Genomic DNA, 17,346 nt, shown 5'->3' on the forward strand with positions numbered 1-17,346 from the left:
AAAATTATTTTAGAGCACTAAATTTTTCTCAGGTGTAGTACCAGGAGCAAAAGTTAGAAAAAAATTCAAAGAAAAACTTTCAAAGTTTTCCAGTATTTACATGTGAAGATTATTCTTTTTTACGGCAAAACTTCATTTTTTTCCTATGAAAGTGTAGGTAGAAAGACAAATATAAGGAGGCAGAACACACAAAGTTGATTGAAAACACGATTTGAAAGAAACAGAATTTGATCATCAAAACATACAAGTTCACTATGGAGCTTATGTAAAAACAGTTCAGCTATAAAACAGTTGGCATCACCAGTGTGTAGCCTCTTATGGCTTGCTTTAATCTCATTAAATTCAGCCAAGTTAGCAAGAAAGCAACCATAACATCTTGAATTAGTTTAAAACAAATTGCAAGTCAAAATATTTCTTCAAAATACCACTACCTTCAAAATTTGGATTAACCCAGAACTCTCCTTTAAAACTTTTCAAATTGCATATAGAATTTGTGAGCTGTTTTTACTTTGCCCAAAAAGAATAACAGCAGGGTATATTACTCTTTTAGGAGTTTAAGGAAAAAGATTGCTGGCTTAGGCAATACTGCTGTCTTAAAGACTTTAGAAAAGCATAAAACTTTCATTTACCACAGTTCTGTTCATCGCTAAGGTCTCCACAGTCATCATATCCATCACAAACAAAGGTATAATTTAAGCATTTTCCCGTGTTGCAACGAAATACATCATCACTGCAGTCTACAAAACAAATTTTTGTAAAACGTTAACATGACATTGGAACTTTCAAATAAACTATGACCACTGGAATGTATTGACTAAAACTAGATTAGCTAAAGATACCCTACAATTTACAGGTCTGCATTAACACTCAATGTGTACCAGTTTATTAGAATCTAGTATGGAAGAACAAGAAAAATCAAAAGCAATTTTTAGACATTTTTATTCTGTTCCTACCAGCTGCTTTTTTGATCAATACCATGAGGAGAAAGTGCTCTGGTTACACATATGGACCAAAATGTTTAATTAATTTATACACGTGAAGTTCTCGAGAAAGGTTGTGGGTTTCATCAGCTAGATTACTAGGCAGTCTTGAGCACCTGATGTGGTTATTAGGTGGAGCTGAAGCTTCTAACAGCAAAATCAAGATCCCCAGACCCTGGTTTTGAGCCTGCCTTTGATCTTACAATGGCTTCAAATGAGCTTTATGCTTTACACAGTTTTGGGCTCAGAATTTGGCCTGATGCCATCTCATCAAAGAATTCTTAGCACTGTCAGCCCTAAGTGGGTTTAGCCTTTCTTTCCATGGCTGAGGCCTTCAGTAAAGCCCTGATAAATATTCTCTGAGAATATCCAAAATGCTTGAATAATATCAGGTTTTATAAAAACATGGAATCTACATTGTAGTTAGGAAAGGGGGAAGAAGAGAAAATAGGGTTGGTCGTGTCTGATCCCATTAGCAATAACTTTTGATTACAAACACACAGTTGGGAAGTGGGTGACCTAGTTTCACTGCCTTCCTCTAGGCTTTTCCTTCACATCTGGCTTTTCCAGGGAGAATGCCAGGATATAGAACAGCTGGGTGGATAATCCCTCCTTCCTGTTGAAGCTATGCCACTGGAACCAATGAAGTTCTTTGTGCCCTTTCTTACTGAGATATGTGGGCATTTTAAATGAGCTCTTTCCTAGACGACATACAGAAAGAGCTCCAAGAGCAGGGACTGGAACACAAGTCTCTCCCCTCAGCTGACATGCTCAACCACTAAACAACAGAATCATGCTACCACTTGCTTCTTTCCTCTTGGCGTGTGACTCCTGTGTTCATGATTGCACAGTGGTCCCACTTTGAAAGAAGGGTGTCCTTCTAAGTATATTACACACTGAAAGGTGCGGCACTCTCCCAGAAGGTGCAGTGGGATTTCTATCCCTCCAGATCAATGTCAGCCAAGTATTCCACCTCCTAGGTGAGTACTCTAACTTTAAGTTTCCCAAGGCTTTACCAACCTCAACTCTAAAACTTGAACATGAATCACTTCTTCCCCTTCCCCCACAGAAATATTCATGCTTTCTACAAGTTTCACATCATCTTAGAAAGTCCAAACAGAATTAACAGCACAATGCGAAGGACAATGCTTCAGGACATAAAGTAAAATAGTATGGCTGAGCCATGAGCTTTGTAGTCAATAGTTAATTTAGCTTTAAAAGAACAAAAGGCATGAAACAGTAAACACCAAAAACCCCAAACTAAATGAAAATATTTAAATTCTAGTTTCATGTAAGCAGAACAATAGCCAGCTGAGAGTAAAATTCTAAACACTACTTGTTTTGAGTATGCAACAGCATGAAATACTCTGGCAATCTTTATCCTTATTGATCACTTTGTAACTCTGACAGTTTCTATGCTTCCATTGCTCCTCATGCAAATGAAACAAAGCTGTCTTTGTTATATAACCAGGACAAGATATATGTGCAGACTCAATGTACAAATTCTGCCACTTCTAGGAGTAAATAAGACCTTAATTCAACAAGATGCTCTGTTCTAAAGCGTGGCATGCAGTGGCACATGTGTGAAAACATTTTCTTTTGTATTTTATTACTAAAATGGTCTTCATCTTGTTTACCCTTTGTGAAAGAGAAGTATGACTGAGAAAGTCACACGAGGAGGAAGAGGAAGTGAGTGTACATATTCGGGAAGTGTGTGTGTAAGTGCAGCCAGGGGGATGTAAGAGAGATGGTTACATTTGGTACATTACATGTAAAACTTGCTCATCAGGATCCTTCTGACAGTTCCAAGTTTTAGCATGGATAATTTATGCATTTGTAGATCAGCGTTACAGCTTCTTTCCTGTTCATATTCCTATGTGATAGCTGGCTGAGCTGAATTCTGATTCCTCAGCTGGTACCTTCCATTGCACAAAGTCACAGAGTATATGGTATAAGCAACATGATGAAATCGTAAATACCAGTTTTTGGCTGCAGCTGTGTAAAAAAGTGACACTGCTAAGTAAATTAAACTATACTTTCAAAAAGAGGGATGGATTCTGCTAAAACCTAACTATTGCCTGCATACTTATTATGGCCCATCAAAGGGAAGACGAGAAAAATGCAAGAGCCAGAAATAGAAAAGTGTTTGCATCACGTAATCAATTTCTTGATGCAGAATCCTGAAAGGAGATTCTAAGAAGAACTATTAATATGAAAAAGATTAAAACCAGAGACTTCTACATTTCATAATGTATATAATTTTCAACATTAAAAGTAAGGAGACACAGCTGTAAGATTCACTCATGTAACTTCAGACATCTACATCATTTAGTTTCTAAAGCACATACCCCATTTAAATTATCTGCTTAAAATCAGACAAATCATAGAATCATAGAATCATAGAATAGTTTGGGTTGGAAGGGACCTCTAAAGGTCATCTAGTCCAACCCCCCTACCGTGGGCAGGGACATCTTCAACTAGATCAGGTTGCTCAGAGCCCCGTCCAGCCTGACCTTGAATGTTTCCAGGGATGGGGCATCCACCACCTCTCTGGGCAACCCATTCCAGTGTTTCACCAACCTCAGCATAAAAATTTCTTCCTTCTATCTAGTCTAAATCTACCCCCCTTTAGTTTAAAGCCATTCCCCCTTGTCCTGTCGCAACAGGCCCTGCTAAAAAGCCTGCCGCCATCTTTTTTATAAGCCCCCTTGAAGTACTGATAGGCTGCAAGAAGGTCTCCCCAAAGCCTTCTCTTCTCTAGGCTGAACATCCCCAACTCTCTCAGCCTTTCTTCATAGGAGAGGTGTTCCATCCCCCTGATCATTTTCGTGGCCCTCCTCTGGACCCGCTCCAACAGGTTCATGTCTTTCCTGTACTGAGGGCTCCAGAGCTGGACACAGTACTCCAGGTGGGGTCTCACCAGAGCAGAGTAGAGGGGCAGAATCACCTCCCTCGACCTGCTGGCCACACTTCTTTTGATGCAGCCCAGGATACGGTTGGCTTTCTGGGCTGCGAGCACACATTGCTGGCTCATGTCCAGCTTTCCATCTACCAGTACCCCCAAGTCCTTCTCGGCAGGGCTGCTCTCAATCCCTTCATCCCCCAGCCTGTATTGATACCGGGGGTTGCCCCGACCCAGGTGCAGGACCTTGCACTTGGCCTTGTTAAACCTCACAAGGTTCACACAAGCCCGCTTCTTGAGCCTGTCCAGGTCCCTCTGGATGGCATCCCGTCCCTCTGGCGTGTCGACCGCACCACTCAGCTTGGTGTCATCTGCAAACTTGCTGAGGGTGCACTCGATCCCACTGTCTATGGCATTGATGAAGATATTAAACAATACCGGTCCCAGTACGGACCCCTGCGGGACGCCACTCGTCACCAACCTCCATCTGGACATTGAGCCGTTGACCACTACCCTCTGGATGCGACCATCTAACCAATTCCTCACCCAGCGGACAGTCCACCCATCAAATCCATACCTCTCCAGTTTAGAGAGAAGGATGTTGTGGGGGACCGTGTCAAAGGCCTTACAGAGGTCTAGATAGATGACATCTGTAGCCCTTCCCATGTCCACTGATGTAGTCACCCCATCATAGAAGGCCACCAGGTTAGTCAGGCGGGACTAGCCCTTGGTGAAGCCATGCTGGCTGTCTCGAATCACCTCCCTGTCCTCCATGTGCCTTAGCATAGCTTCCAGGAGGATCTGTTCCATGATCTTCCCAGGCACAGACGTGAGACTGACTGGCCTGTAGTTCCCCAGGTCTTCCTTTTTTCCCTTTTTAAAAACGGGGGTTATGTTTCCCCTTTTCCAGTCACTGGGAACTTCTCCGGAATGATGCATCAGAAATGTCTGTTTCTCTCAGTTGATCCTCCATATAGCCAGTTTAGACATTTAGTTAAGATAAAGCCACCTGCACAGGGACAGACGACTCCCTCCCTAATGTATGTAACTTCATAACTAAAAACCAGAGACATCTCTCCAAGCTGGTAGCATCTAAAACAAATATAAGAAGTCCTGTATTTTGGGATTGCAGACGGGGGAAGCTTCGACAGGAACCTGGACATCGCAGGAGAATGCCTCTGGATATATTTACATTTTTCTATCTGGAATTATGAACCAAACCTGACTAAGCAGTACCTTTAAGACCAAAGGTATTGAGGTGAATGGGCTTCGTCTCTTCTCACCTCATCCTGCCATCAAAGGAGCTGATCACAGCATTACAAGCACAAATCAATGCACCCACCAGGTTACTGGAATTGGCACTGAAACAGCAGACAAGCAAGCTGCTCTGCTATTACTGCAGCTGTCTTTTGTTTAACAAAAATGGGGCAGGAAATGTAGAGATGGATAAAAGAAATATTAAGATTAGTATGAATTAAATAGGAAAGGAAATATGTGTGTGCATGAAGGCATCAGAAGCAAGAGCAGAATAAGTTTTAAAGGAATGCTATATATTAATTGCTACAGAGCACTGTAAGCATGACTTCATTTAAATGATCAGGCAGCAAGATGATGAATAACAACCTGACCTAAAGATATGGAAACAAGAATCATAGAATCACAGAATCATAGAATCGTTTAGGTTGGAAAAGACCTTTAAGATCATCAAGTCCAACCATTAACCTAGCACTGCCAAGTCCACCACTAAACCATGTCCCTAAGCACCACATCTACACATCTTTTAAATACCTCCAGGGATGGTGACTCCACCATGTCCCTGGGCAGCCTCTTCCAATGCTTGACAACCCCTTCAGTGAAGAGATTTTTCCTAATATCCAATCTAAACCTCCCCTGGTGCAACCTGAGGCCATTTCCTCTTGTCCTATCGCTTATTACTTGGCAGAAGAGACCGACACCCACCTCGCTACAACCTCCTTTCAGGGAGTTGTAGAGAGCGATGAGGTCTCCCCTCAGCCTCCTTTTCTCCAGGCTAAACAACCCCAGTTCCCTCAGCCACTCCTCATAAGACTTGTTCTCCAGACCCTTCACCAGCTTCGTTGCCCTTCTCTGGACACGCTCCAGCACCTCAACGTCCTTCTTGTAGTGAGGGGCCCAAAACTGAACACAGTATTCAAGGTGCGGCCTCACCAGTGCTGAGTACAGGGGGACGATCACTTCCCTACTCCTGCTGGCCACACTATTTCGGATACAATCCAGGATGCCATTGGCCTTCTTGGCCACCTGGGCACGCTGCTGGCTCATATTCAGCCGGCTGTCGACCAACACCCCCAGGTCCTTTTCTGCTGGGCAGCTTTCCAGCCACTCTTCCCCAGGCCTGTAGCGTTGCATGGGGTTGTTGTGACCCAAGTGCAGGACCTGACACTTAGCCTTGTTGAACCTCATACAACTGGCCTCGGCCCATCAATTCAGTCTTTCCAGATCCCTCTGTAGAATGTTCCTACCCTCAAGCAGATCCCTCCCGCCCAGCTTGGTGTCATCTGCAAACTTACTGAGGGTGCACTCGATCCCAAAGATCAAGAACAACCCTGGAGATGCAAGGAAAGCAAAAAAAATGTAAATCTCAGGAATATTTTCAAAAAAATACTCAATCCCTAAGAGTGTAAAATACTTGTAGGAAGAGTAAATCATCACTGCCAACCAAAAAGAAACCAAGACATTATGAGGACAAAAAAAGCCAGTGTTTTTCACTGTCAAAAACAAGTGATTCTAGCCAGACCACTTGTGTACACACTAGGGATGAGACAATTAAATCAATGAGATATTGAGTGCAAGTGAATGAAATAAGTTTTGTTTAGGATACATAACGGCCTTCCTTCTCAATGAGTTTTGTTACATTAATTTCCTACAGAAACAATGACTAATTTGAATGGTTTGATTTTCAAACAAAGCATAAAGTTAAATTATTTATACCAGGTTGTTGTACATATTATATCACAATTTGTAAAGTTCAAAATCTTACTGGAATTATTTAGCAGCATTTTTACCTTCCCCATTCTCGTATCAGGAAATGTAACAGTAGTCATGCTTAGGTCACAAATACAAAATGTTTAAATCCAAATCCAAACAAACAAGAATATTTTAATTAAAATTGTAAAGCATACTTTAGAAACATTCTTCCAGATATTGTTTTCAAAAGTCCTATGTTTCTTTTTAATGCATCCAACTACACTGGCAAGCTTGAGTCTTTTGAATCTAAAGCCGTCAAATACCCTTACAAAGATACAATTAGTTACACTTTACAGAATCCTGTTTTGAAATTCTATAAAGTGCTTTAACTATCTAGATGAAAAAAATATGATGTCTTTTAGCTTTCTGAAGCTTTAAGTGCCACTGCCTAGACACACCAAGGACTAATTTCATTCTCAGAATCACAGAATAGTTGAAGTTGGAAGGGACCTCTGGAGGTCATCTGGTCCAACCCCCCTGCTCAAGCAGGGCCACCTAGAGCCTGTTGCCCAGGACTGTGTCCAGACAGCTTTTGAGTATCTCCATGGATGGCATCTCCACCACCTTTCTGGGCAACCTGTGCCAGTGCTTGGTCACCCTCACAGTAAAAAAAAAAAAAATGTTTCCTGATGCTTGGGAGGAACTTCCAGTGTTTCAGTTTGTGCCCGTTGACCTGTGTCCTGTCACTGGGCACCAATGAGAAGAGCCTGTCTCCATCTTCTTTACACCTTCCCCTTCAGGCATTTATATACATTGATAAGATGCACCCTCAGCCTTCTCTAGGCTAAACAGTCACAGCTTTCTCAGCCTTTCCTCACAGGACAGATGCTCCAGTCCCTTAAACATCTTCGTGGCCCTTTGCTGGACTCTATCCATTATGTCCAGGTCTCTCTGGTACTGAAGAGCCCAGAACTGGTCATAGTACTCCAGGTGTGGCCTCACCAGTGCTGAGTAGAGAGGAAAGATACTTTTTCTAATGCAGCCCAAGATACCATTAGCCTTCTTTGTGGCAAGGGCACATTGCTGGCCAATGTTCAACTTGGTGTCCACCAGGAACCCCAGGTCTTTTTCTGCTTTCCAGCTGGGTGGCCCCCAGCATGTATCGGTGCATGGGGTTGCTCTTTCCCAGGTGCAGGACTCCGCACTTCTCCTTGTTGAACTTCATGAGGTTCCTGTCAGCCCATTTCTCCTGCCTGTCGAGGTTCCTCTGGATGGCAGCATGACCCTCTGGTGTGACAGCCACTCCACCCAGTTTAGTGTCATCAGCAAACTTGCAGACTCCAGCAGTAGAAATACTTGCCTTTCTGTGTAATTTTTGCTCCTAAACAATCTACTGCTACATAAGTTTGTTTGCTAGAATGAAGAGTCCATATATTTTTCTCCATCTATATTGCCCACACTCTTTGTCTACAATTCTCATGCAGACAAAACAGCTCCCCAGCAATCAATGGAGCAGAAATTAGACTAGAAGTGAGCCGTATGTTTATACCTAGTTATCTTCTTCAATGCATTAATGCTGTTTAATCTAAGCTAAATCTGCTGCTGTTGTTTCATATACTACATTCCCCCCATCCTCAAGGTTAACAACAAAAATTTGAAAATAAATTTCACGCTAGATAAAACTTTCCTATGAGCAAATACAGTTTGGACTTAATAAGAAGGGAACAACTTTCCCATGTTTCCCATTAAACACTGGAAAGCTATGTGTAAGCACCAGCAGTCAGAATTCAGTTTATACAAAATAGAACAAAGCATAAAAGTTCAAATTTTTATTTTCTTTCTCAAATATTGCTAAATATTGCCAAATATTTAGTAATTAAATGGTGAACAGCAACTAAATTTTTGGGAGTACTGAATATTTTCATTATTATGGAAATGTCAGTCACTGTGAAAGTTACTACTGAACTATCTTGAAACTGAACTGAAACAACTTATAAATGAGCCTAGGATAAGACTTAAATTTGATAGCATCTACTTTGATCGAAGGAGAAGCATTTTAAGAATTAAAAAATTAATCATTTCATAAATTTAATTATGAATTCATTATAAAATTATAACCTTTAGTTATCTATAATGATCCCTAAGGCAGAGTCTTCAAACTACTCATACACTTAAAACTTGCATACATTGGCTGGACTTGAAGAAAATACATTTTTAAGGTTAATTAATAGTAATTTTTGCCATTTATTTTTCATTAATGGAAGTCTAGTAGTTCTGCTTTTATCTCAACAGAAGAAGAAACCTCTTCATTCCAATGAGATTAAGAACATAGCTGCCCTCACACATGGCTGTGGCCTTTGTCAGAAAAGGAGACATGAACTGTCATGATGCCCAAAGGTCTCTTCTTTGTAGCACTCTGAAGAGGGAAGATAATGAAAACCAAACCAAATATCCCAAACTAATGCACCTTTAAAAGTGTGTTTAACTTAAACCAGGAATAAAACACTGCTGTGCAAAAACCATAATTTTAGGGTTATTACTTGGCAATAAAAATAACTAGTACAAGGTAACAGTAAGGTTGCCCTGTGTGTCTTAATGGTGTATTTCCATGCCTTAATAAGTTTTGGTAAAAATGTTCCTCTAATCGTGGTCAGTGGCTGAGGTGAGCTGCCCCGGAGCCGGCCCAATCTGCAGCGGAGCAGCAGATCTTGGCACACAGAGGGGTTTCCTGAGGCAGAGAAACACCAGGGGAGCGGAGAGATGCTAGGAGCCGGCAGCTCTCCCGAGAGATGCTGACTGAGGCCTGGGCGTTGTCAGAGCAACCATGGCCACCCCACACCTATAAAAAGCAGCCTAGGGAGCGCAAGCGACCAGAGCGTGGCACAGCAGTTTCTGCGGCAGGGTGTCATCACCCTACCAGCTCAAGAGGTGAGTTCAATTGGTGGTCTTCACCCTCTCAGAAGGAGCTTAGCTATGGTATCCACCCAGCAGAAAGCTATGTCCTCTGCACTTGCCAGAATGGATGTGGCAACGCAGACAGAGCTCCCACAAAAACATGCAGCCATCCAGGTCTCAGGCTGCAGGGTGTGCCAGAGCCTTTCACTGGTAACAGATGGCAGTGTGAGGTGTGACCACGTGGACGATCTGCTCAGCTTGCTGGCAGAGCTACAAGAGGAAGTAGAAAGATTAAGGAGCATCAGGGAGTCTGAGAAAGAGATAGACTGGTGGAACCATACTCTGCCCTCCCTGAGACAGAAACAGGAACAGCCACCAGAAAAAAAAAAAAAGATCAAGGGGATCCTGTATCCTCCCCTGGCCAGGCAGAAGGCAGTAGCTTAAAGGAAAGGAGTGAATGGAGGCAAGTCCACACTCCGGGCAGCAGGCGAACCCCCTCCTTGCCCACCTTGCCTTCCCAGGTGCCTCTGTACAACAGGTATGAGGCTCTGGATGTGAAAGGCCAGTCAATGGATGATGTGGATGATGGTCCATCTACACCAGAGGTGTTGCCAAGGTCAGAAAGGCCTACCACCCAGTATCACAACCACCTCCACAAGGCAGAAAAGACAGGTTATGGTTATAGTTGTAGGTGACTCCCTTCTTAGGGGAACAGTGGGTCCAATATGCTGGACAGACCCTCCTCTTAGGGAAGTCTGCTGCCTCCCTGGGGCCCGGATTAAGCACATCACTAGGAAACTTCCTAGCCTGGTATGGCCCTCGGACTATTACCCATTCTTGCTCTTCCATGTGGGTGGCAATGAAGCCACAACGCGTAGTCCAAGGGCAATCAAAAGAGACTTCAGGGCCCTGGGACGGTTGGTAAGGGAATCTGGAGCACAGGTAATGTTTTCCTCTATCCTTCCAGTTGCAGGCAGCGACACTGGAAGAAACAGACAGACCCAGTCTATTAATACATGGCTCTGTGGCTGGTGTCACCACCACGGGTTTGGGTTTTTCGATAATGGGATGGTCTACATGGCACCAGGCCTGCTGGCGTCAGATGGGATTTACCTTTCTCAAAGGGCGAAGAGGGTCTTTGCTCACAGGCTAGAGGGACTCATTGACAGAGCTTTAAACTAGACTTGAAGGGGGAGGGGGATAATATCAGGCTTGCCAGTGACAAGCTGTGGGATGACACACCAAGGTTAGAGGGGTGGGGTGCTAGTGAGGGCCTGTTGCTCTGAGACATGCTGGGTACACTGGAGCACACTTGAAGTCTTACGGAGATAAGCCAGGGGCTCCTGAGGTAATATGGGCCAACAGGGGAAGACCGGTGAAATACCTCAAAGGAATTAAGGTGTGTTCCTCTAAGAAGGTGACACGGCCAACAGCCCAGCTGAAGTCCCTCTACACCAACGCACGCAACATGGGCAACAAACAGAAGGAGTTGGAAGCCACTGTGCTGCTAGAAAGCTGCAACCTAGTTGCCATTACTGAAACTTGGTGGGACGAATCCCATCACTAGAGTGCAGCTATCAATGGCTACAGGCTGTTCAGAAGGGACAGAGGAGAAAGCAGGGACAGAGGGGCTGCCGTCTACGTCAACAAATGGATAGACTGTGAAGAGCTGTCTCTGAAGAATAGCCAAGAGCAGGTTGAAAGCTTATGGGTAAGAATTAGAGACCAAAGCAACAAAGGGACCCTTGTGGTTGGCATCTACTACAGGCTGCCCGATCAAGAGGAGCCTATTGACGAAGCCTTCTTACTCCAGCTACATGAGGCATCGCACTCACAGGCTCTCATCCTGCCAGGGGACTTCAACCACCCTGACATCTGCTGGAAAAGTAGCACAGCAAGATGTAGGCAATCCAGGAGATTCCTGGAGTGCACTGAGGATAACTTCTTAAGCCAGGTAATAGACAGTCCTACCAGAGGGGATGCGATACTGGACCTGATGGTCACCAACACAAGTGAGCTAACCAGTGACGTCAGGATTGGAGGCAGCCTGGGCTGCAGTGATCATGCACTGGTGGAGTTCGCAGTCCTGAGGGATATGGGACAGATGAAGAGTAAAGTCAGGACTCCGAATTTTAGGAAAGCAAACTTCCAGCTGTTCAAGGAGTTAGTCAATAGGACCCCCTGGGAAACTGCCCTCAGGGACAAGGGAGCAGAACAGAGCTGCCAGATTTTTAAGGATGCTTTCCATAGATTCCCCAGGGGTAAGAAATCAGGAAAGGAAGGCAAGAGACTGGCATGGATGAGTAGAGACCTGCTGGTCAAACTAAAGGGCAAGAAGGAAATGCACAGGCAGCGGAAGCAGGGACAGGTATCCTGGGAAAAGTATAGGGACACTGCCCAGCTGTGTACGGATGGGGTCAGGAAGGCCAAGGCACAGCTGGAGGTGAACTTGGCAAGGGTCACAAAGAATAGTAAGAAGGGCTTCTTTAAGTATGTCAGCCAGAAAAGGAAGGTCAAAGAAAGCGTACCCCACAATGAACACAACTGACAAACAGGTAACAATGGACAAGGAGAAGGCTGAGGTACTCAACAACTTTTTTGCCTCAGTCTTCACTGGCAACCTCTCTTCCCACACCTCTAGAGCAGATGGACCACAAGACAGGGACTGGAGGAGCAAAGTCCCTCCCATTGTAAGAGAAGATCAGGTTCATGACCACCTGAGGAACCTGAACATACATAAGTCTATGGGACCTGATGAGATGCATCCACGGGTCCTGAGGGAAATGGCTGATGTAGTTGCCAAGCCACTCTCCGTGATATTTGAAAAGTCATGGCAGTCCGGTGAAGTTCCCAGTGACTGGAAAAGGGGAAACATAACCCCCATTTTTAAAAAGGGAAAAAAGGAAGACCCGGGGAACTACAGGCCAGTCAGTCTCACGTCTGTGCCTGGGAAGATCATGGAACAGATCCTCCCGGAAGCTATGCTAAGGCACATGGAGGACAGGGAGGTGATTCGAGACAGCCAGCATGGCTTCACCAAGGGCTAGTCCCGCCTGACTAACCTGGTGGCCTTCTATGATGGGGTGACTACATCAGTGGACATGGGAAGGGCTACAGATGTCGTCTATCTAGACCTCTGTAAGGCCTCTGACACAGGGGGATGAAGGGATTGAGAGCAGCCCTGCTGAGAAGGACTTGGGGGTACTGGTGGATGGAAAGCTGGACATGAGCCAGCAATGTGCGCTTGCAGCCTAGAAGGCCAACCGTATCCTGGGCTGCATCAAAAGAAGTGTGGCCAGCAGGTCGAGGGAGGCAATTCTCCCTCTCTACTCTGCTCTGGTGAGACCCCACCTGGAGTACTGCGTCCAGCTCTGGAGTCCTCAGTACAGGAAAGACATGAACCTGTTGGAGCGGGTCCAGAGGAGGGCCACGAAAATGATCAGGGGGATGGAACACCTCTCTTATGAGGAAAGGCTGAGAGAGTTGGGGTTGTTCAGCCTAGAGAAGGAGTGGCCTTTCAATACTTAAGGGGGCTTATAAGAAAGATGGCGGCAGGCTTTTTAGCAGGGCCTGTTGCGACAGGACAAGGGGGAATGGCTTTAAACTAAAGGGGGGTAGATTTAGACTAGATAGAAGGAAGAAATTTTTTACGCTGAGGGTGGTGAAACACTGGCACAGGTTGCCCAGAGAGGTGGTGGATGCCCCATCCCTGGAAACATTCAAGGTCAGGCTGGACGGGGCTCTGAGCAACCTGATCTAGTTGAAGATGTCCCTGCCCACAGCAGGGGGGTTTGACCAGATGACCTTTAAAGGTCCCTTCCAACCCAAAGTATTCTGTGATTCTATGAGGTGACTTAAGAATTTGAGAGGGGCAAGGATCGCAGGAAACACAGCATCTTTTATCAGACAAGCTTTCAGGCAAGTAAGTCCTCCTTCAGTTTTGCTATTTCTGCTGTGTAATTCAAGAAGGTCTTATTTGACCTCCACCTCCTCTCCCCAACTCTCACCAAGTATCCTAATAAAAGACATACTCTGCCTATAAACCCTGTATCATTTAACAGAAGGCTTTCTTTTAAAGGTAATCTTAACTCATGAAATTTATAATGCTTGTTTTTTCAAGACATGTAATATTTTTATTCTTATATTACTAATTTCTTCTTTTCCCATTTCTAATGGAACTTGAGAGCCACAGTCTCATAGGCATTTTTCAATTTTTTAGCTTACATTAAAAGCCGAAGTTAACACTGACAGGAAAAATTCAAAGATAAAATACAATACTTTTTATGTAACAGAAATTATATCAACCTCCATTAAATAAATTGTAGGCTATTAAAGGAAAAGCAAGCTCTAGCCTCATTCATATTAAGACCAGGAGGAAATTGCAGTCATCATTTATTCCTTGGAGTATCCCAGATAAAATCTATCAGCAACTCCTTTAAAAGCAGCTTTGTGAGTCTTGGAATGGCCAGGCTCTTAAATCACTAATAAGAACAAGTATTTTGAGGTGAGTTTAAACTGCACAGTCTGGAACTCAACCCCAGGTCTGACATTTTCCAAAGTCTGAATGCACAGCACTGTTTTGTGGCATCGTATCCTACTATAGTCCCTATTTAGTCATTGTTCCACATTTCCCCTTTTTTTTCTTTTTTTTTCCTTTTCATTGTTTTTCTACTGTACATTTGCTCAGGTTTTCTAAAGGTGTTAGTAGTCCAAGGATGTTTTTGTCAACACAGAAAAACACACAGGAGCTCTAAAGATACACACTACCACAGAGAAATAAATAAGAAATTAAGTTATTAAGCATGTATATTCATTTTTCTTTTCTACAGCACCATGTACTGGGATTTATTTAAATAAACCACATCCAGAGTTGAGGCCAAGAGAAATTTCTAAAAAGATGGTTTTGCATCTGCTGTAAAATAAATGCCAAGGACTAGGAAAAAGATACAACTAACAGTCTTCAGTTTATTATCAGAAGTGCTCTTCTGATGCATGTTACTGATCCATCAAAAAAGAAAATGCCCCAAAATACTTCTAATTCCACATGGCTCCTTGCAGAAATCTTAGAATCTGCTTCCAGGCATAAAATTTGATAGATCAAAAACACATGCTGTGGCCAGAGTGAGCAAAGGTAAACACATTCAATGGCAACTGAGAGTCCAAATGTCAATATATGCAAATAATATGCAAAGCTCCTATTCTGTACCAATAGCCTTCTTTAGTTTTTAGGCTTTCCTGAATGGATTCAGTGCTTCAACAGAACACTGCAAGGTTTAAGAAACTTACTGCAATGGACCTCATCACTCCAATCATCACAGTCATTGTAGCCATTACACTGCAGTCTCCCTGGGATGCAGATCCCACTGGCACACAAGAAACTCTCCTCTCCTCCACACAGTGCTGGAAAAGAGAAGAAAAGAAAGAATGCATGTTAAACTTTTCAGGGTAAGAAAAAATAAGCAGAAATGAAAGATAGTTAGAACAATGAGTCTTAATTGATGCACTTAAGCAACAAACCCCAAATTAATCAAATTCAAGCAAATGCAAACTGGCATTTTCATCTAACTTTTGTTATTTCAAAAATAGGTGTCTAGGCTGAGTTAATCAGTGAGGTTCAATCTACCATTACCTCTAAAAAGCAGCTGTACAGAGTAACTGTTAAAAACTGACCTTAGGATGGGATTAAACAAGCTCTTTTTTTTTTTCCGTTAAATAGATGCATCAGATTAAATATCCAACTAAAGTTACAATAGATGGATCTTCCCAGTTCAGGCAAAAGGTTACCAGGTTGAGATTTAACAGTGTCATAGCACAGACACCTGTCTAGAGGGGAAGGATTCCTCAAACATTCCTATAACTCCCTGAACACTAGAAGACAGTCATCATTGCTATTTGATATATGGGGAATTGAGATACCTAAAGGGACAAAAAAAACCCTAGAGCTTTAGGTATCCCACTGGAGATACCTTGCACAGCCATTATGTTCAGAGGGAGGGAACTCATAACACCTTCCTATTCAAGTCCTTCAAGGCACTTAAAATACAGAGATGCAGATCACCATTAATTTATTTACACCTTAGTCCACACAATAGAGACCAAACTTCCAAGTCTTTGCTTTAAAAAACATTGGCTGAGAAAAAACCCTGTAAAGCATACAGATGGGGAAAGATATCAAGTGAAAATTACATGGGGATGCAAAGTAAAGATATCAGATAGAAAAGCAAATATTCAGTACAGAACCTGGTTGTTGTGGTTTGGTTGTTTGGTTTTTTTCATGTAACAGAAATTATATCAACCTCCATTAAATAAATTGTAGGCTGACAGTTAACAGTCAGGCTACTCAACAAAGCTAAACAAAACAGAAAGTTTAACCTCCAGTAAAAGATCAGCAAAAAACCCCCAATAACTTTACTTCAAGCATACATATCTGAAATGAGAATTAGCTTTCAGAGATGGAGGAAAAAAATCCTGTCACTTTGCCAGTGTAAAGCTATTAAATGTATCCATGTGTGAGAACAGCAAGTTCAAACAATAAAATCTCATGAAAGTTCAAAATTCTACTCCTAGAAATTCCATTGTAATTCAAACTTTGTATTCAAGTTTGCCAAGAACAATAAAGATCTCTAATCGTAGCTTTCAAACTTTACCACAATGCAAATCACAGGTATGAAAACCATCAGTTTCAGCAGCAGCAGCTATAGAATCTCTTCCTCCATTAAAGTCATTTTGCACCTGATCACAACGTAGCTCCATAGTTCTCATTTTCAAATGCCTAAATTTGCATTTTTGTTTTCCCATAATAGAGTTCAGTTCCTATTTCTTCTCCCTTTATTCTCTCAACCTGATGCTTAACAAAGTCTGGAAAGTATATTTATAACCTACATCTTAAAAGCAAAAAAACACATATTGAGTATTCTCATCATAATTTTGTATTCCTCATAACATGTCTGCCAACAAGTATATTCATGCAGAATACAGTTTAAAATTAAATTAAGGAAAAATAACCAAATATCTAATGATATAATTTTTAGTAGCATGAGCTTTTATGACCTCAGTTTGGCACTGCAGTAAATGATAGCACAAAGGTAATACACTACATAAATTTCAGATGAAGCCATTAATAGATCAATGACTATGATGATGTTTGTGTCAACATTTTACTTGGTGCTGCACTCAGTAGAATTCCTAGTGTAAGGAATTATCCTTAACAGTGAAGTATTAACCACAATAATGTGTTGATTAAGCACATTCTTGGGCAAACAAAAACTGAGCTTAAGTGAAAGATCAGTCCTAAACTCACACACTGCTAGTGTCCCATTTCAACTCCTCTTTCTGGAGCCAACATTTCACTCACAAAAGGAGGGGAAGTTCATTTTAATCTCTTCCAACAAAACAGTCTGTCATGAAGTAACTCAGAGCACACAAGTAATCTCATTTTATATGTCTTCCAAAGAATAGAAATATAAAATGAAACAAAATGGAAAGCAAAGTGGTGCTGATGAAATCTGGCAATGATTCACAAAGCATGCAGATACAATTTAAGGATATAAAAGATGAAAGGCAGAAAGAGATGAGAAACATGAACTAATAAATATCGACTCTCCATGCTGCTATAGCAATTTT

The 17,346-nt window shown here is 42.6% G+C and overlaps 1 protein-coding gene across 1 annotated transcript in view; it reads right to left on the reverse strand.

Annotated features, from left to right (window-relative positions):
• Positions 1 to 17,346, reverse strand: part of CORIN (corin, serine peptidase) — a 166,568-nt gene that overhangs the window by 53,778 nt on the left and 95,444 nt on the right. Inside the window, exons 6-7 of the mRNA XM_076336202.1 lie at positions 15,010 to 15,123; positions 630 to 737 (exon numbers count right to left, since the gene is read on the reverse strand). Of these exons, the coding sequence (XP_076192317.1) occupies positions 630 to 737; positions 15,010 to 15,123 (222 nt within the window). The remainder of the gene's footprint in view (positions 1 to 629; positions 738 to 15,009; positions 15,124 to 17,346) is intronic.

The sequence above is a fragment of the Aptenodytes patagonicus genome, chromosome 4 (assembly GCF_965638725.1).
Source record: "Aptenodytes patagonicus chromosome 4, bAptPat1.pri.cur, whole genome shotgun sequence".
In the NCBI taxonomy this organism is placed as follows: Eukaryota; Metazoa; Chordata; class Aves; order Sphenisciformes; family Spheniscidae; genus Aptenodytes; species Aptenodytes patagonicus.